The 27,752-nt window shown below is 42.3% G+C and overlaps 2 protein-coding genes across 2 annotated transcripts in view; one reads left to right on the top strand and one right to left on the bottom strand.

The window, feature by feature from the left end:
- The window catches only part of kiaa0319 (KIAA0319), a 21,526-nt gene extending 6,495 nt beyond the window's left edge, over positions 1-15,031 (top strand). The window contains exons 10-17 of the mRNA XM_079691206.1: positions 688-826; positions 1,736-1,895; positions 3,740-3,876; positions 4,331-4,453; positions 5,105-5,195; positions 6,075-6,166; positions 6,697-6,979; positions 14,976-15,031. Of these exons, the coding sequence (XP_079547332.1) occupies positions 688-826; positions 1,736-1,895; positions 3,740-3,876; positions 4,331-4,453; positions 5,105-5,195; positions 6,075-6,166; positions 6,697-6,854 (900 nt within the window). The 3' untranslated portion in view covers positions 6,855-6,979; positions 14,976-15,031. The remainder of the gene's footprint in view (positions 1-687; positions 827-1,735; positions 1,896-3,739; positions 3,877-4,330; positions 4,454-5,104; positions 5,196-6,074; positions 6,167-6,696; positions 6,980-14,975) is intronic.
- aldh5a1 (aldehyde dehydrogenase 5 family, member A1 (succinate-semialdehyde dehydrogenase)) lies at positions 10,417-27,752 on the bottom strand. The gene is made up of 10 exons (XM_079691207.1): positions 27,313-27,752; positions 24,514-24,597; positions 22,422-22,592; positions 21,158-21,274; positions 20,592-20,735; positions 19,550-19,693; positions 16,306-16,464; positions 14,741-14,904; positions 14,242-14,300; positions 10,417-13,339 (listed from the first exon to the last, which is right to left on the bottom strand). The coding sequence occupies exons 1-10, from the start codon at positions 27,745-27,747 to the stop codon at positions 13,128-13,130; spliced, it is 1,689 nt and encodes a 562-aa protein (XP_079547333.1). The 5' UTR covers positions 27,748-27,752; the 3' UTR covers positions 10,417-13,127.

Here is a 27,752-nt window from a genome sequence, read left to right as displayed (position 1 = left end):
ATTTTATTTCATGTTTTCTTTTTGTAGCAATTTGTACTGTATTGTTTAATAACATACTTTACTTCTTCGACATTTTTTCTATATTTTATTCATGACTTTTGAATTACAATTTTACAAGAAACTATAATATTTTTTCTATATATCTTTTTAAATCAAATTCGATTTAAAGTTTTTTAAAATACTGTACTATTACTTCTGTGACGCACTATACAGATGTCTTTAACAACATACTATAGAACGTTTTTTCATACATTTCTATACTTTTCACCCTCTGTCTGAAACCAGAGCCCAGTCTGCTCTGATTGGTTATCTGTCCGGCTCTGTTGGGATTGGTCAACCACTTATGCTAAGGGGCGGGACATCTCTATCACGTACAATGTGTTTGAGCGCTAGCCAATAGGAGCGAGTGTTAAATAGTGATGTCACCATCTTCCGGAAGTAAACAAAGGATTCCAATGTAGGCGTTTCAGGCAGAGGGTGGGGGGGAGAAACTCCCTCTGAAGGGAACACAGGAATGTTAGCCTTTGCAGACCATTGACATGCACTAAAAATGACACAATGTTAGATTTTGCATTGAGATCCTGAACTGAAATCTCTTTTTACATTTTATTTAAATTGGATTGCATCAATGATGTCAGGATTGATTTGTATTTAGGACCAATAAGCGAGCTCTCTGTGTGAATGCAGGATGTTCTGTACGGCTCGGAGACGCAGGCCTCCCTGTACCTGGCCAACCTGGTGGAGGGAACCTACCTGTTCCAGCTGAGAGTCAGCGACGCTCAGGGCCGCTCCGGCAGCGCCACCGCCACCGTGGAGGTCCGCCCAGGTGGGTCCTGGTTATTAGTGGGGTGAAGTAACGGAGAGCTTTGACTCAAGTAATGTCTCTGTGGTCCTGCTGACTCTCACCTCACTTCTTCCCTGATGGCTCCCACAGGATCGTTGATATCCTCCTGGAGTCATCTTATTCTTATTACAGACACATGCATTTCCAAACATTCGGTCTACCTACGCTGTAAAATGTATTTTCTTTTCAATTTACTCACGGCATCTATTGCAGTCCGTCCTGGGAGAGGGATCCCTCCTCTGTTGCTCTCCCTGAGGTTTCTCCATGTTTCCCTTTAAACTGTGGGTTTCTCTGGAAGTTTTCCCTTCTCCGATGTGAGGGTCTAAGGACAGAGGGTCTAAGGACAGAGGGTCTAAGGACAGAGGGGGTTGTAGTGATATTCTGTACAAACTGTGAAGTCCACTGAGACAAAAGTAACATTAGTGATATTGGGCTATATAAATAAACATTGATTGATTGAAGTACTGTACTTAGGTACAATGTTGAGCTACTTGTACTGTACTAGAGTATTTTCCATTTGATGGTACTTTAACTCCACCACAATTCAGAGGTCAATGGTGTACTAAAGAACAGAACACACGTGAAGTCAGTTCAGATAAGATAAGATGGACCTTTATTAATCCCAATGCAGTAGTTTAACAGCAACAGGGTAAGAATGAAAAACGGGACAGCACAGATTCACACAGATTAAAGATTAATTCAATAACAAATTAAATGATATAGAGTTAAGTAACTTTAAAATAAGAAACTAATTCAAATGAACATATATACATATTAGATATATTTACTTGTGTGTGCGCCGGTAAAAAGTTATTGTGGAAACAGTTACTTCCTGTTGAGGAGACCAGGGCTGCTGTAGCACTGAAGTTTGTCCCCGCTGTGTCTCCGTAGAGCCGGGCGGAGGGGAGGAGGTGGAGCTGGAGATGCAGGTAGCGGTTTCTCAGGTGAGCGTGGCTCAGAGGGACAAGCTGGTCCGACAGCTCGCCGCGCTGATCCACGTCCTGGACAGCGACATCCAGGTCCGAGCGCTGCTGGGACACTCGCACCTCAGGTACTAGTCTACTGAACCACCAGTTTACTGAACCACCAGTCTACTGAACCACCAGTTTACTGAACCACCAGTCTACTGAACCACCAGTCTACTGAACCACCAGTCTACTGAACCACCAGTCTACTGAACCACCACTTTACTGAACCACCAGTCTACTGAACCACCACTTTACTGAACCACCAGCTTACTGAACCACCAGCTTACTGAACCACCAGTCTACTGAACCACCAGTCTACTGAACCACCAGCTTACTGAACCACCACTTTACTGAACCACCAGTTTACTGAACCACCAGCTTACTGAACCACCAGTCTACTGAACCACCAGCTTACTGAACCACCAGTCTACTGAACCACCAGTCTACTGAACCACCACTTTACTGAACCACCAGTCTACTGAACCACCAGTCTACTGAACCACCAGCTTACTGAACCACCAGTCTACTGAACCACCAGTCTACTGAACCACCAGTCTACTGAACCACCACTTTACTGAACCACCAGTCTACTGAACCACCAGCTTACTGAACCACCAGTCTACTGAACCACCAGTCTACTGAACCACCAGCTTACTGAACCACCAGCTTACTGAACCACCAGCTTACTGAACCACCAGTCTACTGAACCACCAGTTTACTGAACCACCAGTCTACTGAACCACCAGTCTACTGAACCACCAGCTTACTGAACCACCAGCTTACTGAACCACCAGTCTACTGAACCACCAGTCTACTGAACCGCCAGTTTACTGAACCACCAGCTTACTGAACCACCAGTCTACTGAACCACCAGTTTACTGAACCACCAGCTTACTGAACCACCAGCTTACTGAACCACCAGCTTACTGAACCACCAGTCTACTGAACCACCAGTCTACTGAACCACCAGCTTACTGAACCCCCAGTCTACTGAACCACCAGTCTACTGAACCACCCGTCTACTGAACCACCGGTCTACTGAACCACCAGTCTACTGAACCACCAGCTTACTGAACCACCAGCTTACTGAACCACCAGTTTACTGAACCACCAGTCTACTGAACCACCAGTTTACTGAACCACCAGTTTACTGAACCACCAGTTTACTGAACCACCAGCTTACTGAACCCCCAGTCTACTGAACCACCAGCTTACTGAACCACCAGTCTACTGAACCACCAGTCTACTGAACCACCAGTCTACTGAACCACCAGCTTACTGAACCACCAGCTTACTGAACCACCAGTCTACTGAACCACCAGTCTACTGAACCACCAGCTTACTGAACCACCAGCTTACTGAACCCCCAGTCTACTGAACCACCAGCTTACTGAACCCCCAGTCTACTGAACCACCAGCTTACTGAACCACCAGCTTACTGAACCCCCAGTCTACTGAACCACCAGCTTACTGAACCCCCAGTCTACTGAACCACCAGCTTACTGAACCACCAGCTTACTGAACCCCCAGTCTACTGAACCACCAGCTTACTGAACCACCAGCTTACTGAACCCCCAGTCTACTGAACCACCAGTCTACTGAACCACCAGTCTACTGAACCACCAGTCTACTGAACCACCAGTCTACTGAACCCCCACTTTACTGTACTTAGTTACTTTACTCCTCTGAGTACGATACGATAATACTTTAATGGTCAGATCAAGTCTGAAATGCTCCTTGCCTCACAGCAGCTCCATGTGTAACATCAACCGACACACATCAAGACACATGAGAAACAAACATTTAACATAAGAGCAGGATCAGTGAGAGAAAGCATGACCCTCTAATCTGGGTTTTAGCAACAACAGACATTACACAAGTACCTCAGAAGTACAGTGCTTGATGTGTTGGTTTCCCCCCCGTGCAGCACGGTGTTGCGGCTCTCGGTTCGGGGCCCCCAGGGGCCGGTGTCTGGCTCCAGGCTGGTGTTTCTGCTGAGGAACCAGCTGCTGCGGGAGAAGAGCGACTACCTGCTGTTCAGAGCTCTGAGAGTCGACACCGTCTGTGAGTCAGCGAGAGATCGTCCTGTTAAACACTTCATCTACTCACAAGCATCCCTCATCTGTTCAGTATCCACCAAACATACGGGTCTGTTGTATTTGCTCTATGTCCTATATATATGATGCCCTGTTGGAGGAGCCTGGGACTTCAGTTTTTCATAGCCATATCTACACTGTAGCTAATGAGCTAATGACAATAAGGCCTTGAATCCCCCTGGTCCAATGGCATTCCTCCATGTGATTTTGGATTATGTCAGAAAATAATCTCTGTCAAACAAACGTTTATGATATTTAGACATGTCGTTCAGCAGGATCATCTCTACGTATTAACACCACTTTGTGATTTATAAGAAACTCCCTCTGGGGGGAGCACAGGCCATAGAACACCCTACAGGAGAGGGAGCAGCACACAAAGCATGAATCACAGCTTCCTGCCCTCTCTCTTTTCTGCCCGTCAGTGTGCCTGCTCCGCTGCTCGGGCCACGGTCAGTGTGATCCCATCTCTAAGGACTGTGCCTGCGACCCGTTCTGGACCCAGAACCTGGTTCGTCGATACCTGGGCGACGGAGAGAGCAACTGTGGTAAATACATGCTCTAATTCTTCTGTGTACCAGCTCAGAGTCCTGCTGTGAACGCGGACATGTTGAATACCCCTACGTTTTATGATATACATGTAGAGTAGGGCCTCCAGCTCATAGAAACAGCTGGGTGCTAACCTGCAGATGTTGGGACATTAGCACGATTGGTATGAATTGCGTTAATTAGCGTTATAGCCAACAATAGTTCAGAAATGCATTGGCCGATTTGGGCAGTTTTGGAGTGGTTTTGGAGGTTAGTGAAGAAGCTGAATCCATTTCTGACATTTTCAGGATCAACAATGACAGATTTAACCAGAGAGTGATCATATCTGTTCTCTGTGGACTGATTCTGACTACCATGAGTAGAGTTGGACCATTGGATATAGAGAGCACAAGATGAACATCATTACCTCTACTGTGGATACTTCATCTTTCAAATAAATAAGCAATCTGTTCAATCCAGAATCCCCTAAATCTTCCAAATCAGAATCAGTCCACAGAGTACAGATATGGCCACTCTCTGGTTAAAGCTGACATTGTTGATCCTGGAAATGTCAGAAATGGATTCAGCGTCCTCACTAACCCCCAACACCACTCCTAAACCGTCCAAAGCCATTTCCCCCGGTGATGTAATGTTGCCTCTCCTCCCGGCAGAGTGGAGGGTGCTGTACGTCATCCTGACCAGCTTCCTGCTCATGGTCTTCATCGTCTCCGTCAGCTGGACATTCATCTGCTGCTGCAGGAGGTGAACACACACACACACACACACACACACACACACACACACACACACACACACACACACACACACACACACACACACACACACACACACACACACACACACACACACACACACACACACACACACACACACACACACACACACACACACACACACCTACCTGTCTCTGTGGTCCTGCTGACTCTCACCTCACTCCTTCTCTGATGGCTCCCACAGGATTGTTGATATCCTCGTGGATTCATCTTCTTCTTACAGACACATGCATTTCCAAACATTTGGACCACCTATGTTTTAAATGTATCATCTTTTCAATTTACACACGGCATCTATTGCACGTGTCTGATCACACACACCTGCTACCCTGTGTCGCTGACAGGTGTCGTGTGAAATGATCATTTAAAACATATATTCTTATACGCTGATTGCCTTTTACTCTGTTAAATAGTCTTGTATGTGTTTAACAGACATGTGTTAAGGATTTATATTTCAGGAGGGCAAAGGAAGTAAAAGGTGGATTTGCAAATGGTTAAGGACTGGAGGGTTTAATGGTTTAACGATGGGATGTACTGTAGGACCAGTTGAATATATAGAGAGACTGTTCGCAGAACTTCTTTACCCTCTGAGGATGAAGTGACGTTGCTGTCAGAAACAATGGCCGACTGCTCTGGAAGTAATATGGTCTGTGTTTACATTAGCATGCTAACACTCAGAGCTAACCTGAGTATGTGTGAAGAAGCAGGAAATAAAAGGGAACTCGCCTTGTGGTAAACCTGAGAGAGAACAATCTGAGATATATGCCTACAGATAGCACGACAGGAGACCTTTAACTGGTGGTGCAGTGAAGAGAGTTGAGATGAAGCTTCTGTGTTTTCTGATCAGGAGGAGACAGAAGGGACCGAGGAGGAAAACCAAATACACCATCCTGGACAACATGGACGAGCAGGAGAGGCTGGAGCTCAGACCCAAATTCAGTGAGTCCCTTCAGAGTGAGAACCTGATGCATGCTGGGAGGTCACTGCAGCGGTCAAAAAAGCACTCTGATTTAACAAGTGAAAGTAGTCATTGTGCAGATTGGTCCTTTTCAGAATAATAGATATGATATGTTTTATAATGATTGATCATGAAAGTGTTCTCAAAGCTGGTAAAGGTGCAGCTAGTCTGAATGACTTTGTATACTGCAGGGTAGCTGGTGGATTTACTCCAGGTGGAACTAAAGTCTGATTTAACACTTGATTAGATTTCACATCATTCATCCACATCTGAGAAGTAACTAAAGGGATTAAATACATGTAGTGGAGGAAAAGTACACCACGTACCTCTGAACTGTAGTGGAGTAGAAGTACACAGTAGCATAAAATGGAAATACTCATTGAGTAATTCTACTTAGTTACTTTACACCACTGAATACAACGCTATAAACTGAATCAAAACAAGTTATTTTTTTCAAATTGTCCTTAGTAGAGCGCCAGTGTTAATGATGAAACATCTCCCCTCTCTGCAGGTATCAAACACCGCAGCACGGAGCACAACTCCAGCCTCATGATGTCCGAGTCGGAGCTGGACAGCGACCAGGACACCATCTTCAGCCGAGAGCGACCCGTCCGCAGCAGGAACCGGACCAGCGCCAGCGCCGCACGCAACGGCAACGCCTTCGGGTGACGGACAGCTGACCTCCTGGTGACGAAACGGGACTCGTCTGTGATGTTTGCACTCTTGGCAGGCAGGCAGAGACCACGGATGTTTAATAAGAACTGGATACAGCCGGTTCTTTCCTGTGAGAGCTGAGGACATGAGGACAAAATGGCCTGACATTCTCTCGAGCAAAACGTCACAGATTACCCATCATGCCTTGCTGTGAGAGCAGAAGTACCTGTATGTAGCTCATAGAGCGCAGTTGAGTTTCCGCTTAAGCCCCACCTCCTGCCACTAAGCCCCGCCCCCTGTAATTAAGCTCAGTGGAATGAATGGAGAGAGAAAATAAATCTGGATTTGGCTTTTAGTGCATTTTTTCACTTTAAGGACCTAATGATTCTAATCAGGGCCCTAAAATAGTTCATACTGGGTAGTTTATTTACTTTAATAAACAATTATCCTCTGATTTACAGACGTCTCTTTCCCCATGTTAGTCAATGGGAAAAAGTATTTCTGGGCCCAGTGACGTCACGGACTGATACGGAAGTTGTAGTACCGCCGTTTGGACACAACGAATATTTCCCTCAGAGTCCGGAGCACTTCCTGGAGGCTTGGGCCAGAGATTTAACTTCTTACCGTTCAAAGGACTTCATTACCCAGAAACCCTTTTTCTGTAAGGTCAGTTGAATGAACCAGTGTCCCGTTTCAGGACTTAATGCCTGGAGGAAAAACCTGCGACTCCTTACGAAGAATAACACGGGTTTGAAACTTCCACATTTTGCCCAAAAGAAATGTGGAAGATGCTTTACAAGAAGACGACGACCTCAAGGGCCTGTTTCTTGAAATGAAGACTTCTAAATAAGACATTTAAAGAAGAATCAGACATTTTGGGAAATCGTCCCAAGGGTCAGAAGGGGAGGTTGTACAGAGAGAGTAGCACAACTTCTGCAAGCTAAGGGGCAACTGCTATCCGAGCTTCAACAAAAGAGAAAACCTTTGAGCTACAACTAACAATTATTTGTATTGGCCATTTCTCAATCAGTTATTCATTTTGTATTGGATGTCATGAAACGGAGGGTTTCCTAAAGCCCATAATGACATCCTCAAATGTTTTATTCTGTCCACAAATCCCAAAAATATCTGTCATAGGGAAAATATATTTACATTTTAGAAGTTAGATTGATTCATCGATTAACTAAAAAGTTGGCGATTTATTTAATAATAATGAACAACTCTTCAGCCTATCGAATAATCAGCCCAGCTCCGCACTTCACATCTCCAAGTCTGATTTGCACGTTGTGTCTTGTTAGCCATAAGCTAGTCACCAACCTATCCAAATGTCCTCCAACTGTTAGCCAGCTGGACCAAGATGCTAACTGGCCTGGAAGCTAATTCAATTAATTGCTTTATCTCAAAGTAAAAAAATGTTAGGATTCGTCACAGCTATCCAGTAATTACTGCTTTGGCAGGCCGCTTGGTCAAGAAAAAAATAAACTTGACTTCATTTCAATCCTTAGCTTTACAAAAGTCAACAATGTGTTTAGGCTAGCTCAACCTCAAAACAGAAAGGATCCACTTTCCAACAAATCCAAATCTGTCTCTTTACATTTAGTATCTAACAAGCTGGTTCATTACAGAGTCATTGTGGTTTATTAGAGCCCTGATTTGAAGGTGACATTAAGCTATCTCTAAGGTAACAGACCTGAAAGCTAACTCTAACTAAACGTAATGATATCCAAAGCATACACACAATTGTCCAGTATTTATTGAGGTCAAACCCTCTGCTAACCCATCAGCTTACCAAACACACAAAACAATGGGTACTTCATGGTATTGTCATAATGAACATGTGTAGCCTAGTTTAGCAGGAAGAAAACTGCTAGCCACGCACTTCCAAACAGAAATGACCCACCTTCCAACAACTCACCTTTCGGATTGACATGTTGTTTCTTGCTAGCCAACAAGAAAGTTTATCCAAGAGTAGATTGCCTAATGAGAGAACCAGCAATCATCATCTATGAGCCAACTTTAAGCTAACTCGATCTTAACTATGCTAGTGATTAGTGAACCCAAAGAGAGCTGAACCTACACAATTAATTTGAGCTAAGGGCACCTAGAATTTAAGTAGCCTATAAGAAATGCCAAAAAGCAAAATCTGAGTTTATAAACTTAAATTCTAAACTAATCCTATTTCTTTATATAAACACGAAATGAATTTAATCTATTGATTCGTGTTCACCATCACGATTTTCGCATTTTTTTCGTGTCACACAGAACGATTTTAAAAGCAATGTATTTCTATTGGTATGTGTTTCGTGACTGCACCACGTCTTTTTGTCCGGTCGGGTCTTGGAAGACCGGAAGCTGTGTGGTTCATAAAAACATGTTCTTACTCAATATCTTACCCTAAGCCTATCCCTTTTATTTTAAATTGTATAATGTCAGAGTTTTTTTGCCGTCTGTGTGGAAAATAAATGGCTCAGAACCTCAGAATACTGAAACCTGTATTTGTCATTTTTTATTTCCTTCTAATTTGTTATTATTTGGTGCAGGCACGAAACATACTACCAATACATTGCTTCTAAAATCGTTCTGTGTCAGAATACTGAAATCTTTATTTTTTTAAAATCTGTTTTCCTTCAAATTGGTTATTATTTACATTGCTTTTAAAATCGTTGTGTGACACGGAAAAAAAATAGCGGAACCGTGTTGGTGAACACGAATCAAGATTAATTTTGTGACTATAACACGAAATGCCGTGAGACTGTGTTGCCAGTTCAGGACCCAGTTAGCCTAGCTTAGCACAAAGCCTAGATGCAGGGTGAAACTGCTAGCCTGGCAGACAGTAGCTAGCTTGTTAGCTTACTAGTTACAACATGTACATCCGTTTTGGAGTTGTGCAAATGTGAATGCTGTTCAATCCTGTTCTTTGTTGCTTGTTTAGTGTTGCTTAGTAACAAAACGTTGGATTAAGGCACCGTCTGATGAAGCTTATTTCCTCCTTAATTCTCCAAAGATTGTATAGGAGTAAACGTTCTGACGTCACTGGTGGGCTGAACACGGGTAGCGGTAACGACCATACTGTTCAAAATGGATGGTAAACAAGCTAATAGCAGATGACCTCCATAGCAGTAATCTGATGTAGAAGGATGTACAGATGGTTGATAGAGGAGGAGCAGACTATCTTGACACAGAATCCGTTTTCAGCATGTGCTTTACTGAGCCGAGTTTATAACCTGTAGGCTACACTCAACTTTGTTTTCACTTCACTTGTTCTGTTAATCTAACCTGAGAAGTTTATAAAAACATCCCTCAGACTCTATGTATGATTACTGACTTGAACTAACCACTGACACCTTCGTCATTCATTGATTCACGGCAGCAGTTAACGGCGGACACAGTAATATACAGGAGGGAAAACACTGGAACGGATAAGTGGCTTTCATTTCATTAACTAACACTTGGATGGGTAAAATGCAGAATGTACATTTCCCCTCTGTGGGACCATTAAGGATTAAGGGAAAAAATTTGGGCAAAAAGTTATAATCTGGTTACATATCATTAAAAAAAAAAAAAACACGACAACATGTAATATAACAATTTCCTCTTTTAATATTTCACTCATATCTAAAGTCAGAAATACAAAAATTAATATTTTTACATTAAATATAACAATGACATTAGAGCAATATTTAATCACAACAAAGGCGAGATCCGTACAACTAATTACAAAAAGTCAGTTACATGGCACTTTGGGAACCATAATTGGGGGGGGACAAAACCTTCCGAACAACATCACCCAAGGTTACGAGGTTTTTATGAAACTGCAATAGTCATTACATCACAGAGAGAGAGATGCTAACATGTACTTATTCTTAAAAACTAGACGCATGCCTAACAAACCTTAGGGTCATGTTTTCCACTTTTTAAGTCATTATTTATTTGCAAATGTCCCCGGATCAATAAAGGATTATCCTAATAGGCGCTTTCACACCGGAGTACTTTTCCCAGGAATAGTTCCGATAGTTCCTGGGATGTCACGTTCACACCAAAAAGATCTGGAACTTTTTTTCGGGAACCCTTTTCAGTCCCCGCTAGAGAGGTGGTACTTTCCTGGGAAGAAAAGGTTCCAATTTCTGATTGGCTGGGCGAATTGCAAACCACGCCCCGTAAAACTCCGAAAAGTGTTTGTGAAGCCGCCATTTTATTTGCTTGCATTAGCATTAGCCCAGCGCACCAACGAAGAGAGACTAACTTATGGAGCGGTGGAGATGAGCTGTATGCATTCTGGAGATTTACCCGGGACTTCGGGTGGCGATTTACTGCCACCCGAAGTCCCGGAGCCTCTGGGTGGCAGAATACGCCGTGAAGTTGATTGGCCTGCCAGTAAACCCAAAGCAGAAGAAGAAGAAGTGACGTCAGCGGCTTCGTTTGCGTAATCCTCCCTCAGGGACTTATTCCGGTGTGAACGCGATCTACTAGATAGTTCAGGAGTTAAAGAGTTCCGGGAACTATTCCTGGGAAAAGCACTTGGTGTGAAAGCGGCTATTGTACTTTTGAACATGTTTTAGCAACCCTAAGGTCAAACAGATATTATTACAATGTTTTAAGGACTTCAGAATCTTGCTAATGATTTATACACACATACCATGTATCCGTCAGCATACAAAAGTAATTTAATCATGAAGAAACGTGAAATATCTAGCTTACGGTTTTCATTTATTTAATCACAGTAAATCTCCCTTTTCCACCACGGCCCAGTGTGCAGCTTCTGTACCGTTTTAAACAAAGACCTTTGAGCTACTGAGACCCTCCACTTGTGTCCCTCCTCACCATCACATCTGAGTTATGTTATTGCCTTTGTTACCATGTCATCTTCCAATTGGTTATTGAGATATTTCTGAATGGAAAAATATGGATGTCACACATACTAAAATACACTTTATTTAGAGGCGCCTCACAAAAGCACCTTACCATTCGGAGAGTATTCTTAAAAACGGTACAACAGGACAGCGATGCGGGACACGTAGCACTACAGGGGGCTGGTCCGAACAGGTGGGTTTGAGGAGGTTTTTGTACTCAATCCGGAGTTGTAAATAATGAAACGTTCGGCCACTACCAACATTTGCTTAATCGTCAGAAAATGCTGGATTCTGATTGGGTAGAGTTTAGTATTTGTGATGTCCTCAGCAACAGTCTGATTTCTCTGCTCTCATGTGAGCTGCTAACGCTAACTAGCTCATTACTGAACAGCAGCCACCCGTCTTAGATGGATAGTTATCAGCATTAACTGCTTTGTTGTGTCACAGGTCATATTATATATAGATATATATATATATATATATATATATATATATATATATATATAGATATATATATATATATATATATATATATATATATATATATATATATATATATACACTTGATCCACTCAGGTCCTGGATGATGATGGAGATATCAGAGGTTACGCTAACGTTAGCACGTCTGTCCCGCTCTTAAATGACTTTACTTTAATGAGTTTTTCCATCATGTTCAAATGTTTTTCTCTTTTGAAAATGATAATAAAAGCATACTATACATCTCACTTCTCAAAGTATCTTGTTTTATGTTTACTAACCATCTGAAGTGGTCTTTACGATTTCTGTGTAGCGCTAACTAGCTTTAACAACAAAAGCTCCTTTCATTCTTTATATTATCCATGTAGCCTTTTTTGTAAAACGACATACTTCATGTTGGCTGTAGACGGAGTTTACCACTAACTTATTAATCTCTTGTTCAGCAAAACATCGAAAACTGCTTTTGACCACTCTTTGAAAGTTAATGGTAAATCCGTTAGTTCTTGTAATCTGGGCTAAACTGGAAAGATTTACAGAGGCAGCAACTCTAGCCAATCGGAAGAGAGTATTCCCCTCAGGTCACGGGATGTAACGGTAGACTGCATATCTCAAGGTCGGCATACAGGTTGTGAAAACATGTTTTGCTTTTCAAAAAACTGATTTGAGTGACTTTTTTGTGATTTGAATCAGAAACACTAAAACCCAAGAAATCAATATAGATGACGAAATCAAATCGCTGCCCGAAAGACAAAAAACGTTCCTTTCCTAACGGCTAACGAGCTATTTTCCGATTAGTGAACACATAATTATTTACTTCGAGTTCTTAAAAAGGTAGTCAAGAAGCTCAAATTGAAAAAGGGGTTATTTTAGATGTATTGGTCATAGGTACGTTAAGTTCATTTAAGAACCTGAGATCTACAGGTATGACCTTACTGCACTTATACTTTGATTGTATTTCCCTTCAGAGCTTGAGGCCTCCGAAGCACATGTACTTGACCTCCAGATACTCGTCCACGCCGTATTTGGAGCCTTCGCGGCCCAACCCGGACTGTTTGACCCCCCCGAACGTGGCCTCCGGGGTGGACAGGAGGCCTTCGTTCACTCCCACCATCCCCACCTCCAACGCCTCCGCCACGCGCCAGATCTGACTCACGTCCTGCGAGAAGAAGTACCCTGAGGACAGGAACATCACAGCATTACAGTGTAAATGGGAATGATCTACGGGGGTGTATCTGTGTGCTTTCTTCCTGCGTGTTCCTGCCTGTGAACACAAGCTGCTCATAACCAATTGCCCCTTGCAGGATTAATAAAGTTGTTGATTGATTTCAGGCAGGAGTCCTGCTGTGAACCCTGCAATGTTGATACCACAAAGTTTAACGATAGAAACTGTCGGATGCTAACCTGTTGGACGATTTGTATAATTAGCAAGGTTGCGTTAATTAGCATCAATTAGCAGTATATCCTATGCAGACGATGAAATGGGTTGGCTGAGTTTTGGGGTTTATTGAGATGTATTGATGCCGAGTCCATTTCTGACATTTCTCAAGATTCAAAATGTCAGTTTTAACCAGAAAGTTGTTCTCTCTGTGGACTGATTTTTGATTAATTTAGGGTCGATTTGGGAGATTTAGGGAACTCTGGATGATCTGGATTGGACAGATTGCTTATTTAATTATGTCCACAGTAGAGGTAATAATGTTCATCTTGTGCTCTCTATGTCCAATGGTCCAACTCTACTCATGGTAGTCAGAACCAGTCCACAGAGCGAACAGATATGACCCCTCTCTGGTTAAATCTGTCATTGTTGATCCTGGAAATGTCAGAAATGGATTCAGCTTCCTCACTAACCCCCAAAACCACTCCAGAACTGTCCAAATCGGCAAAGCCATTTTTATTTTTTTACAATTGTTTACATGGCTATAATCCTAATTAACGTAATGTTGTGCAAATGTCCCAGCATGCATGTTAGCATCCGGCAGTTTGTATGTTCTGGAGACCCTACTCTACATTTCAGGGTTCAATTTGATGACAAGTAGAAGTACAAATCTGACTTTTTTTATAAGAAGGCAACTCACCTGCCAGCCCGACATTAGAAGCGTTAGCGATGGCCAGAGCTTCCTCCTCCGTGTCAAACCTGGAAACCACAAACATCTTTAGAATTGATTTATTTCTTCTTTTAACACATTTAACTATTTTTATAAAGCACTACCAAGACGATAAACATCCATAGCAGGTGTATTATAGTTGTTGGTTTTTGGAAATAGAAACTTTATTGTTCCCAAATTGGGACATGATTTTGTTCCAGCAGCGTGTTGTCAAGCATTACTCGAGTACATTTATTCAAAAAAGATACAAAAATAATAATTAACATTAACGGCAAGTATAAACAAATTCACAAAAGAAGGACATATAATAAAAGAGTATCTAAATAATACACAATATAGCAAAAAGCCCTGAAACATGGTTTTCTGCCTGAGAAAAATTGAATAAAAAAATAGAAAAATTAGCCTCAAGTTTAAAATGTTCCTAAAAGATAAATGTTGTTTCAAAGCTAAAATGAAAAGTGTTTCAGACCTGATGACGGGCAGCAGCGGGCCGAAGGTCTCCTCCCGGGTGCAGATCATGTCTGTGGAGACGTCAGTGAGGAGCGTGGGCTGCACGAAGGAGCCGTCCAGACGCTTCCCCCCCCGCAGAACCTTCGCCCCCCGGGACACCGCGTCCGAAATCTGGGCCTCCACCTGCACACAGCGTACACACCACGGATCTTTAATAAGAACAGGATACAGCCTGTTCTTTCCTGTGAGAGCTGCTCATTGGCTCACGAGGACAAAATGGCCTGAAGTTCTCAAGAGCAAAATGTCACAGATTACCCATCATGCCTTGCTGTGAGAGCAGAAGTACCCGTATGTAACTCATAGAGCAGAGTTGAATTTCCCCTTAAGCCCCGCCTCCTGTCATTAAGCCCCGCCTCCTGTCATTTAGCCCCGATTCGGACTGATACGGAAGTTGAAGTAACGCCGTTTGGACACTAGGAACATTTTCCTCAGAGTCCTGAGCACTTCCTGGGGGCTTGGTGCAGACGGAGGGTCAGGTGACCAACTCTGATCATACTGTGGGACACAACTTCTGTGGAGGCGTCCAAAACTGTTTTTAAAAAAATATATAAATCTTATTTTACTTCCGTGAACACAGTGACATCACTACGGAAAACTCACGCTCCTATTGGCTAGTGCTCCGACACATTGTACATGATCTTAAAGTAGAGACACTACATACTGATATACTCCTGAACATCAGCAGGAGAGGACTCTTTAAAGTAGAGACACTACATACTGATATACACCTGAACATCAGCAGGAGAGGACTCTTTAAAGTAGAGACACTACATGCTGATATACACCTGAACATCAGCAGGAGAGGACTCTTTAAAGTAGAGACACTACATACTGATATACACCTGAACATCAGCAGGAGAGGACTCTTTAAAGTAGAGACACTACATACTGATATACACCTGAACATCAGCAGGAGAGGACTCTTTAAAGTAGAGACACTACATACTGATATACACCTGAACATCAGCAGGAGAGGACTCTTTAAAGTAGAGACACTACATACTGATATACACCTGAACATCAGCAGGAGAGGACTCTTTAAAGTAGAGACACTACATACTGATATACACCTGAACATCAGCAGGAGAGGACTCTTTAAAGTAGAGACACTACATACTGATATACACCTGAACATCAGCAGGAGAGGACTCTTTAAAGTAGAGACACTACATACTGATATACACCTGAACATCATCAGGAGAGGACTCTTTAAAGTAGAGACACTACTTACTGATATACACCTGAACATCAGCAGGAGAGGACTCTTTAAAGTAGAGACACTACATACTGATATACACCTGAACATCAGCAGGAGAGGACTCTTTAAAGTAGAGACACTACATACTGATATACACCTGAACATCAGCAGGAGAGGACTCTTTAAAGTAGGAAAAAAACCTCTCATCTCTATCAGTTCTGATAAGACTAGTTTTGTTCTCTCTGCAGAGCGAGATCTGTCCCTGTCGACCCGTTGCTTTGAGTGAAACTCCTGTGATTAAATCTTGAGTGTAGTTCGTGGTTCACCTTCTCTGCAGCTCTGTTGTTGATCAGCGGGCCCTGCGTGGTGCTGGGCTCCGAGCCGTGACCCAGCACGAGTTCGGCGTCCATCGCTCGGCTGAGCTTCTCCACGAACACATCGTGGATCTTGCTCTGCACCAGGAAGCGGTTTGAACACACGCACGTCTGCAGGAAGAGGGAGGAGTCAGAGTTCTGATGTGTTATGTTCAGAGGTGGGAAATATTGGAGTACAGATACTTTGTTCTGGTATCAGTTCTTTACTCCACTACTTCTTTTTCTGACGACTTTCTACTTCTAACATGTTGAACTCAAATACCTGTACTTTCTACTTCTTACATGTTGAACAGAAATACCTGTACTTTCTACTTCTTACATTTTGAACACAAATACCTGTACTTTCTACTTCTTACATGTTGAACCCAAATACCTGTACTTTCTACTTCTTACATGTTGAACACAAATACCTGTACTTTCTACTTCTTACATGTTGAACCCAAATACCTGTACTTTCTACTTCTTACATGTTGAACTCAAATACCTGTACTTTCTACTTCTTACATGTTGAACCCAAATACCTGTACTTTCTACTTCTTACATGTTGAACTCAAATACCTGTACTTTCTACTTCTTACATGTTGAACCCAAATACCTGTACTTTCTACTTCTTACATGTTGAACACAAATACCTGTACTTTCTACTTCTCACATGTTGAACACAAATACCTGTACTTTCTACTTCTTACATGTTGAACCCAAATACCTGTACTTTCTACTTCTCACATGTTGAACACAAATACCTGTACTTTCTACTTCTCACATGTTGAACACAAATACCTGTACTTTCTACTTCTCACATGTTGAACACAAATACCTGTACTTTCTACTTCTTACATGTTGAACACAAATACCTGTACTTTCTACTTCTTACATGTTGAACACAAATACCTGTACTTTCTACTTCTTACATGTTGAACACAAATACCTGTACTTTCTACTTCTTACATGTTGAACTCAAATACCTGTACTTTCTACTTCTTACATGTTGAACACAAATACCTGTACTTTCTACTTCTCACATGTTGAACACAAATACCTGTACTTTCTACTTCTTACATGTTGAACCCAAATACCTGTACTTTCTACTTCTCACATGTTGAACACAAATACCTGTACTTTCTACTTCTCACATGTTGAACACAAATACCTGTACTTTCTACTTCCTACATGTTGAACACAAATACCTGTACTTTCTACTTCTTACATGTTGAACCCAAATACCTGTACTTTCTACTTCTTACATGTTGAACCCAAATACCTGTACTTTCTACTTCTTACATGTTGAACCCAAATACGTGTACTTTCTACTTCTTACATGTTGAACCCAAATACCTGTACTTTCTACTTCTTACATGTTGAACTCAAATACGTGTACTTTCTACTTCTTACATGTTGAACCCAAATACGTGTACTTTCTACTTCTTACATGTTGAACTCAAATACCTGTACTTTCTACTTCTTACATGTTGAACCCAAATACGTGTACTTTCTACTTCTTACATGTTGAACCCAAATACCTGTACTTTCTACTTCTTACATGTTGAACTCAAATACCTGTACTTTCTACTTCTTACATGTTGAACTCAAATACCTGTACTTTCTACTTCTTACATGATGAACTCAAATACCTGTACTTTCTACTTCTTACATGTTGAACACAAATACCTGTACTTCCTACTTCTCACATGTTGAACACAAATACCTGTACTTTCTACTTCTCACATGTTGAACTCAAATACCTGTACTTTCTACTTCTTACATGTTGAACCCAAATACCTGTACTTTCTACTTCTCACATGTTGAACACAAATACCTGTACTTTCTACTTCTTACATGTTGAACTCAAATACCTGTACTTTCTACTTCTTACATGTTGAACTCAAATACCTGTACTTTCTACTTCTTACATGTTGAACTCAAATACCTGTACTTTCTACTTCTTACATGTTGAACTCAAATACCTGTACTTTCTACTTCTTACATGTTGAACTCAAATACCTGTACTTTCTACTTCTTACACGTTTAACCCAAATACCTGTACTTTCTACTTCTCACATGTTGAACACAAATACCTGTACTTTCTACTTCTTACATGTTGAACTCAAATACCTGTACTTTCTACTTCTTACATGTTGAACTCAAATACCTGTACTTTCTACTTCTTACATGTTGAACTCAAATACCTGTACTTTCTACTTCTTACATGTTGAACTCAAATACCTGTACTTTCTACTTCTTACATGTTGAACTCAAATACCTGTACTTTCTACTTCTTACATGTTGAACACAAATACCTGTACTTTCTACTTCTCACATGTTGAACACAGATACCTGTACTTTCTACTTCTTACATGTTGAACTCAAATACCTGTACTTTCTACTTCTCTCATTTTCCAAACAGGCTGGTTCCTTTAGTCTGAATGTGTGTTTGGTGGCGTGATCATTATTATTTAGAGTCATTGCGTGCCTATTGATTTGAACACGATCCGTGTATCCATCATTTCCTGGTCTTCTCTAAAGAAGAGGGACCAATGGAAACGTTGTCATGTTGCCGTTGGTCACCATGGAAACATTCATTAGCTAACAATGACATTATTGTTCTATTCATATAAAGGGAGGTCAGGTACTCTTTAAAACAGCTGCTAGTTATGGGTACTTTTTACTGAAGTACATTTCAAAGCCTCTTTACTTTGACTTGAGTAAAGAAGTTTAGTCAGTACTTCTACTTCCACCAGAGTATTTTTAAACACGAGTATCTGTACTTCTACTTGAGTGCTTCTGTGTTTATTGTATTTTTGTAACTCTGGAACAACTATTTCCTTCGGGATGAATAAAGTCCTATCTTATCTTATAATTTGATGAGTAACCTCCAGACGTGGAAGAAGAATATTCTTTGGGTATTTTTCCCACATATGTTTTGGAACATTTTGACCTATTGTTAATGTTGCAATAATATTTTTGGACATTTCTTTCAGACATAGTACACACATCCTCTCTAAATGTTTCTGATATCTTTAACAGATTTTTTAAAAACGTTTTTTTCAAGATATGTTTCAAACCTTGTTAACATATGTGAAGTGACTTTTCAGAGGAAGGAGTTTTTTCTCACAAAGTAACCCCACTGCTTCCTCAGAAGTACAGGAAGCAGGGGGGTGGTACCTGTACCTCTGAGGAGTACTGCAGTACTCGTTACCTGTCCGGAGTTCCTGAACTTGGAGTTCATGGCGCCGCTGACGGCCATTTCCACGTCTGCGCTGTCGAAGACGATGAAGGGGGCGTGGCCTCCCAGCTCCATGGACGCCTTCTTCACCGTGTCGGCGGCCATTTTCAGAAGTACCTGACAGCGGAGTACACGATGTTTAAATACTGCATCAGGGGCTAATACAACGCATGCATGGTGTACTGTGTAGACTGAGCATGTATGTTACTCATCACTTTTGGGCTTTTTTTCACATTTCTTAGTAAGATTTTATTCTTTTTTTTTTGTTAACTAAACTTATATTTATTGTAGATTTTTCTCAAATTATTTGACAAAAACGTATTTAGGAAAAAATACTATTTAAAAGCGTATAATGCTGCAGCATGGTCAGATATCATACCTGCACGCTGCTGTGCTGTGTAAACTTTTTTCAGATAATTTGGGGAAATGTTTTGGATATTTTAATAATATTTATTTAGAGATTTTTCAAATTTTATTTCACACACATTTGGGATATTTTTTTTAAGTTTTTGACGCATTTTTAAAAATATTTAACTCGTATTTTTTGTAGATCACTAAAAACGCATTTCAGAAAAATACTATTTAGCTTTAAATACTGCAGCATGGTCAGATATCCCACCTGCACGCTGCTGTACTGTGTGTACACTGAACACACACTTTACTGCAGTGTGTGTGTGTGGGAGAGAGACTAGGTTTTTATTATTAGGTGAAATAGGAAGTGTGTATCTCAAGCTTCTTATGCAAACAAGTTATTGAACTAAGATGTGTCAACTTGAACTGACTGAAGTGAAGCGGGCTTATTAACAAATCAATACTGCTGTGTCATACAGGTTTATATATTTCATACGAACAATATAAGACATGTGTCTCCATCATACCTTTAGAGTTCGCTGAGGGCCAATTATAAATGTATAAATGACACATAATTGATGCGCAATTCATAATAAAGATATGTTGAAGGAGGAAAGGACCCCGGGCCGTGGTTTGGACCCCCTGTTCTGTAACTTCCTCTCACCTTGCCGGTGGCCGTGGAGCCGGTGAAGGAGATTTTGGCCACCAGGGGGTCGGTGCAGAGAACCTGCCCGACAGAGGGAGTCTTCTCCCGGGAGCAGGGGACCACGTTGAAGACCCCCGCTGGGACCCCCGCCTGCTCCGCCAGCTGCAGGGATAAACATGATATGTTTATTGATCATGAAAGTGTTCTCAAAGCTGGTAAAGGTGCAGCTAGTCTGAATGACTTTGTATACTGCAGGGTAGCTGGTGGATTTACTCCAGGTGGAACTAAAGTCTGATTTAACACTTGATTAGATTTCACATCATTCATCCACATCTGAGAAGTCACTAAAGGGATTAAATGCATGTAAGTACACCATTTACCTCTGAACTGTAGTATTGAAATACTCAAGTTAAGTACAGTACCTGAGTAAATGTACTTAGTTACGTTACAGCTCTGATGATATCATCCCCTCTCCAGGAGTGTGTGCGCCTCAAAGTGTGTGTGGACTGGTTGTGAGAGAGCGTAGCAGTGGATTAAGGATGTGAAATAGAATCAGGTCTTAAACCGATATGAGGCGTAGTTACCTCGGCCAGAGCGAGGGCGGACAGGGGCGTGTCCTCGGCCGGCTTCACCACCACCGTGCAGCCGGCCGCCAGCGCCGCGCCCACCTTCCTGGTGATCATCGCACTGGGGAAGTTCCACTGTGGACGGAATACATTAATTAATAAAAGACTGACTGTCCTTCATTCCCTTGTTTCCATTAATAACAAAAGGCCCAACTGTGGCTGTGAACGTGACAGGATGTGTGATTACCTAGAAGAGCATCAGGACTGTTTGAGGCATATGATAGCTATGTGATTAACATGATGATTCAGCCTCTATGGAGAGAGACATATGACAAGCATGATCATTTGTGACGTGGAGCTAATCTGAAGTAAACATTGAATACTGCTTTCTATTCCTCCATCTAGTGACTGTGTGACTCCCTCTCTTGGATATCAGCATGTGAAGGACACTGTTCAGGAACTAGTTGATGCTCTGTATGTGATGACTCCTTCCATTCTGGAGAGGATCACAGATACATGGATCCTGAGATTCAAGCTCAAGCCGGGGACCAGGGAGATTTCTCTAACAAATATTAACATCTGTTTATGTTATTTAAATTGTACACATTTCAAAATGAAGCCAAAATCCCAACAGACTGGGATGTTGTTACATTACAGTACATACAATTCTTCTTCTGTGGTTATTGTAAGTCAGTCAGTAGGGGCTTGGACTGTGAGCCGTAGGGTCGCCGGTTCAAGTCCCCGAACAGCCCTAAATATGGAGTGTGGACTGCTACTTGGTCCCAGTTCACCACCTGGACCCTGCCGTGGTGCCCCTGAGCAAGGCACCGGATACCCCCCCCACCCCCATTACTCCCCGGGCGCTGTGCAATATCTGCCCACTGCTCCCAGTACTAAAGTGGGTCAAAAGCAGAGGTCAAATGTCACTGTGCTGCATGTGTGACCATTAAAGAGGGATTCGTCCTCTGCTGTTTGAATGGATTATGTGTTTTGTTATTTGAACACTAGATGGCGTGAAGGGGCAACAACATATAAGTGGTCTCCTGGCACAGGTGTGTGTGATTGTGACAGGGAGAGCAATAGTTGTTTGACCGTGTCTGTGAACCCGCTGTTTTTCTTTGTAACTAAAAGACATTGAAAGCTAAACTTCATCGTATATGGACATGGCACGCGTCCAGTTAGTTAACCCAGTTTAGTCGATCCCAGGGGATATTGAGTGGCTGTGTCACCACACCCTCTGATTCCATCTACTGTGGAAACTAAAGCTGAAGTGGCAGCTCACCGGCGTGATGATGGAGGCCACGCCGGTGGGTTGTTTGAGGAGGAGGATCTTCCGGTCTCTAGCGGGGGAGGGGACCACGTCTCCGTACACTCGCCGAGCCTCCTCCGAAAACCACTCCAGGAAGGAGGCGGAGTACGCGATCTCCCCGCGGGACTCCTGCAGGGGCTTTCCCTGAAGACACAGAGAAACATCTGGTCAAAGGTCTCCTTCACTCCTTCAACATGTGTCCCCTCTTCTCCATGTCTCTTCTACATCAACATGTGTCCCCTCTTCTTCATGTCTCTTCTACATCAACATGTGTCCCCTCTTCTTCATGTCTCTCCTACATCAACATGTGTCCCCTCTTCTTCATGTCTCTTCTACATCAACATGTGTCCCCTCTTCTCCATGTCTCTTCTACATCAACATGTGTCCCCTCTTCTTCCTGTCTCTTCTACATCAACATGTGTCCCCTCTTCTTCATGTCTCTTCTACATCAACATGTGTCCCCTCTTCTCCATGTTTCTTCTACATCAACATGTGTCCCCTCTTCTCCATGTCTCTTCTACATCAACATGTGTCCCCTCTTCTTCATGTCTCTTCTACATCAACATGTGTCCCCTCTTCTTCATGTCTCTTCTTCATCAACATGTGTCCCCTCTTCTCCATGTCTCTTCTACATCAACATGTGTCCCCTCTTCTTCATGTCTCTTCTACATCAACATGTGTCCCCTCTTCTCCATGTCTCTTCTACATCAACATGTGTCCCCTCTTCTCCATGTCTCTTCTACATCAACATGTGTCCCCTCTTCTTCCTGTCTCTTCTACATCAACATGTGTCCCCTCTTCTTCATGTCTCTTCTACATCAACATGTGTCCCCTCTTCTCCATGTCTCTTCTACATCAACATGTGTCCCCTCTTCTTCATGTCTCTTCTACATCAACATGTGTCCCCTCTTCTCCATGTCTCTTCTACATCAACATGTGTCCCCTCTTCTTCATGTCTCTTCTACATCAACATGTGTCCCCTCTTCTCCATGTCTCTTCTACATCAACATGTGTCCCCTCTTCTCCATGTTTCTTCTACATCAACATGTGTCCCCTCTTCTCCATGTCTCTTCTACATCAACATGTGTCCCCTCTTCTTCATGTCTCTTCTACATCAACATGTGTCCCCTCTTCTTTGTGTCTCTTCTACATCAACATGTGTCCCCTCTTCTTCCTGTCTCTTCTACATCAACATGTGTCCCCTCTTCTCCATGTCTCTTCTACATCAACATGTGTCCCCTCTTCTTCATGTCTCTTCTAAATCAACATGTGTCCCCTCTTCTTCATGTCTCTTCTACATCAACATGTGTCCCCTCTTCTTCCTGTCTCTTCTACATCAACATGTGTCCCCTCTTCTTCATGTCTCTTCTACATCAACATGTGTCCCCTCTTCTCCATGTCTCTTCTACATCAACATGTGTCCCCTCTTCTTCATGTCTCTTCTACATCAACATGTGTCCCCTCTTCTTCCTGTCTCTTCTACATCAACATGTGTCCCCTCTTCTTCATGTCTCTTCTACATCAACATGTGTCCCCTCTTCTCCATGTCTCTTCTACATCAACATGTGTCCCCTCTTCTCCACGTCTCTTCTACATCAACATGTGTCCCCTCTTCTTCATGTCTCTTCTACATCAACATGTGTCCCCTCTTCTCCATGTCTCTTCTACATCAACATGTGTCCCCTCTTCTTCCTGTCTCTTCTACATCAACATGTGTCCCCTCTTCTCCATGTCTCTTCTACATCAACATGTGTCCCCTCTTCTCCATGTCTCTTCTACATCAACATGTGTCCCCTCTTCTCCATGTCTCTTCTACATCAACATGTGTCCCCTCTTCTTCCTGTCTCTTCTACATCAACATGTGTCCCCTCTTCTTCATGTCTCTTCTACATCAACATGTGTCCCCTCTTCTCCACGTCTCTTCTACATCAACATGTGTCCCCTCTTCTTCATGTCTCTTCTACATCAGCATGTGTCCCCTCTTCTCCATGTCTCTTCTACATCAGCATGTGTCCCCTCTTCTTCATGTCTCTTCTACATCAGCATGTGTCCCCTCTGTACTCACACATTCGAAGGTGATGAGTCTGGCGAGGTCCTCTTTGTGCAGCGTCAGCAGATCGAACCACTTCCTGAGCACCACGCTCCTGTCCTGCAGGAGAACCAATCACAGCACAGCAAGGTCATTCAGGGTTCATTTGTAATAATTACACACATCAAAGCAATTTCTCATGCCTCAGTGCTAAATTACTTAAAGGGGACCTATTTTTATTTTTTGGTTGTCCCCTCTCCTGTTCTCTTGGTTTTAGTGAATGTGAACGGTCTGCAGAGGCTAAAATCAGTGTTCCCTCCAGATGGCGTTTTTTCCCGCACAAAAAGTCATATTAAGTTTATTTGACTCGACTCATGTTAAATACGTCTTCTCAGAAGTCATTGCCCAGTCATTCTCACTCTCACGGTGTTTCTCAATGTCGAGGAAGGATCCTCCAGAGCCACTATTTCAAGGATGCTACGTTATCGAATTCCGCCGAAGGACTGTTCCAATGTCCAGGCTCCTTGGAATTCTACCGAGGAGTGAATCCTTCGTTGCGGGAAATTTCGAGGATGCACCAGTGTATCCTCCGCGGTCTTAAAATCCCCACAATGCTTTGCGCACGGACCAATTTCCAAAATCTGTGGCGGAAAATGTAAGGCGGGGCCTCGCATATGACGCACACCTGGACACAGGTGCTCGCCTGTTCCATTCTTTGTTCTCCGAATGCCAGGAAGGATTCTAGCCTAGCCTCTGAAGGACCTGACTCGGAAGACATGTCCTACCAAGAAAGCGTCCTCGACATTGAGAAACACCCACAATTTGTATTTACTTTCACATCTCACAACATTCTCTTGCACTATTTTATAGTGGACCTAATTATATATTAGGGATGTAACGATATATCGAATATCGCGATAAAGAAATGTCTCAATACCGTCGTGAGACTGACAAAATCTACCGTGATTAAAAAAAAAGCATATATACTTATATATATGTTTTGTTTTTTTTGAAACCTTTATTTAACCAGATGGTCCCATTGAGATCATCGATCTCTTTTTCAAGGGAGACCTGTCCAACATGGCAGCAAGTAGGTTACAACATGAACATAAAACAGAACACACAAAAGGACATGGTATCTACAGGGCTACATGTACACACCTAGAGACATTGACAAGTACCAACAGTATATGTATATCTCACCCTGTCAATAAGCCTCACCTTCTTGGCAAAAACTGTATTGTTTTTGAAGTGGTGGAGAGACAATGCACAGTTTGACCCACTGCTGTCACCCATGGCCAAAGCATATCTCTCTGTGCCAGCAACATCAGTACCAAGCAAGAGAGTTTTCTCCACAGCAGGAGATATTGTAAACGCCCAAACATCCCAGCTTCTACCTGGAAATGTGGACATGCTCATATTCCTAAAAGATGACCTTGATGATGCTGAGGGAGTGAGTTAGAGTGAAACTTGATTTATTCTATTGCAGGGTCTGATTATTATATTGTTGACACTTTAAAATACTACGATCCTACTAAAATGCTGTACGAATCAGATTTATTATTTAATAAAGAAAAAAAAAAAATCTTTATTTTTCAATATCACGATAAATATCGTAACGTGGACTTTTTATCGCGATATTATCGTACCGTGAGTTTCTGGTATCGTTACATCCCTAATATATATATTCATGTTGCTCTGTTGGAGGAGCATGTGACTTCAGATTTTCATTGACATATCTACCCTGTAGCTAATGTGTAAATTATGATAAAGCCTTGAATTGAAACTAACAAACTTCAACACCTCCGAGACCACTTCACTCCGGTCCTCCACTTGCTCTCAGTTTTAAATAAATATCACTCTTCAAAGTCTTCAACAACCTGGACCCTCCCTCCCTCTCTGACCTCGTCCACCGTCACATAATAATAATAATAAATATACATTTCATTTATATAGCACACTTTAAAAAACGTCATCTCAAGGTGCTTCACGATGATAAGAGGAGAACATACAATAAAATAAAAAGTTATCTAAGGAGCATATTAAATAAAACGGGTAATATAAAAAAGGTTAAGAGCATAAAAGGTTAGAATAAAATAAAGGACAGTCAGTAAAATGCGGTGCGGAACAGGTGGATGTGGCCTTGGATGTAAATGACATGTATTTTTTATCGTGGGAAGAACATTTCTTCTTATCTGATTGATCTTATGCTGAGAGACAGCTGCCTGTATTCTTCTCTCCCCCTCACAACTCCACCATCTGAAGCACTGCACTTTAAATGTCTTTATATCTGCGAATAAATAAAGTTTTTATCACTTGTTTGCTATTTATGAACTCTATATTGGTGTTAAGCATCAACAGTAATAGATTATAGATTTGTATTCTTTTTCCACACTGAGCCTCTTGGCGTTAAATCTGGTCTCTGTTCGTTAAAACAGAATCAGATTAATATTTCACAGAGTGGAACATATTAAAAAGTGACCAGGAAAACTGAACGGGTCATTTGGGGACAAAAAGTCCAATCCACAAAAAGAATAAGAAGATTTCTCTACTTTAAAGAGTCCTCTCCGGCTGATGTTCAGGTGTATATCAATATCAGTATAGTGTCTTTACTTTAAATAGTCCTCTCCTGCTGATGTTCAGGTGTATATCAATATCAGTATAGTGTCTCTACTTTAAAGAGTCCTCTCCTGCTGATGTTCAGGTGTACATCAGTACTTAGAAATACATATCGGGTCTAAATACTAAGAAAGGAGTGATATGTTAGGATATGCATGTGTTCTTTGTGAAATTAAGCGACATTTTATTTTAAAATGTGTCATTTCTGTGCCGTACCTTGGCGCTGCGGAGCTTCCAGGAGTGAAAGGCTCTGTAGGCAGCGTCCACAGCCTGCTTGGCCTCGGCCGGGCCGCAGTCCGACACCCGGGCGATCTCCTCCCCGGTGGCCGGGTCCAGCACCGGGAACACCGAGGCTGCGGAGACCCAGCGGCCGTCGATGTAGCCCTGCGTCCGGAGCAGAGGAGCCGAGACATCCAGGCTGAAGCGCCTCTGCATGGCGGCGGGCAGGCGGGTCCGCAGCACGCAGAGAGAGGACATAACCACGGAGAGAGTGTGTGTGCAGAAGTGTGTGTGCAGAGGTGTGCGGGCTGCTGGTTGCTCTTCTACCCACAAGTCGGTGCAGAAACTCCGGCCGCTTTCCGTCGGTTTTAACCGGTCCGCGTCTATCGTTATTCCAACCCAGTTTAGATTTAACCACGCCCACTTCCGCATTACGC

Source organism: Notothenia rossii (genome assembly GCF_949606895.1).
Source record: "Notothenia rossii genome assembly, chromosome: 7".
Classification (NCBI taxonomy): domain Eukaryota; kingdom Metazoa; phylum Chordata; class Actinopteri; order Perciformes; family Nototheniidae; genus Notothenia; species Notothenia rossii.
This window is presented reverse-complemented; position numbering and strand designations above follow the sequence as displayed.

Excerpts from the sequence above, each read along its gene's own strand:
- aldh5a1 (XM_079691207.1), bottom strand. The coding sequence starts at position 27,747 with ATGCGGAAGTGGGCGTGGTTAAATCTAAACTGGGTTGGAATAACGATA. Across the intron at positions 14,905-16,305 it reads ACAACAGAGCTGCAGAGAAG|GTGGAGGCCCAGATTTCGGA; the intron begins GTGAACCACGAA and ends CGCTGTGTGCAG. Across the intron at positions 14,301-14,740 it reads CCGCTGCTGCCCGTCATCAG|GTTTGACACGGAGGAGGAAG; the intron begins GTCTGAAACACT and ends TGTGGTTTCCAG.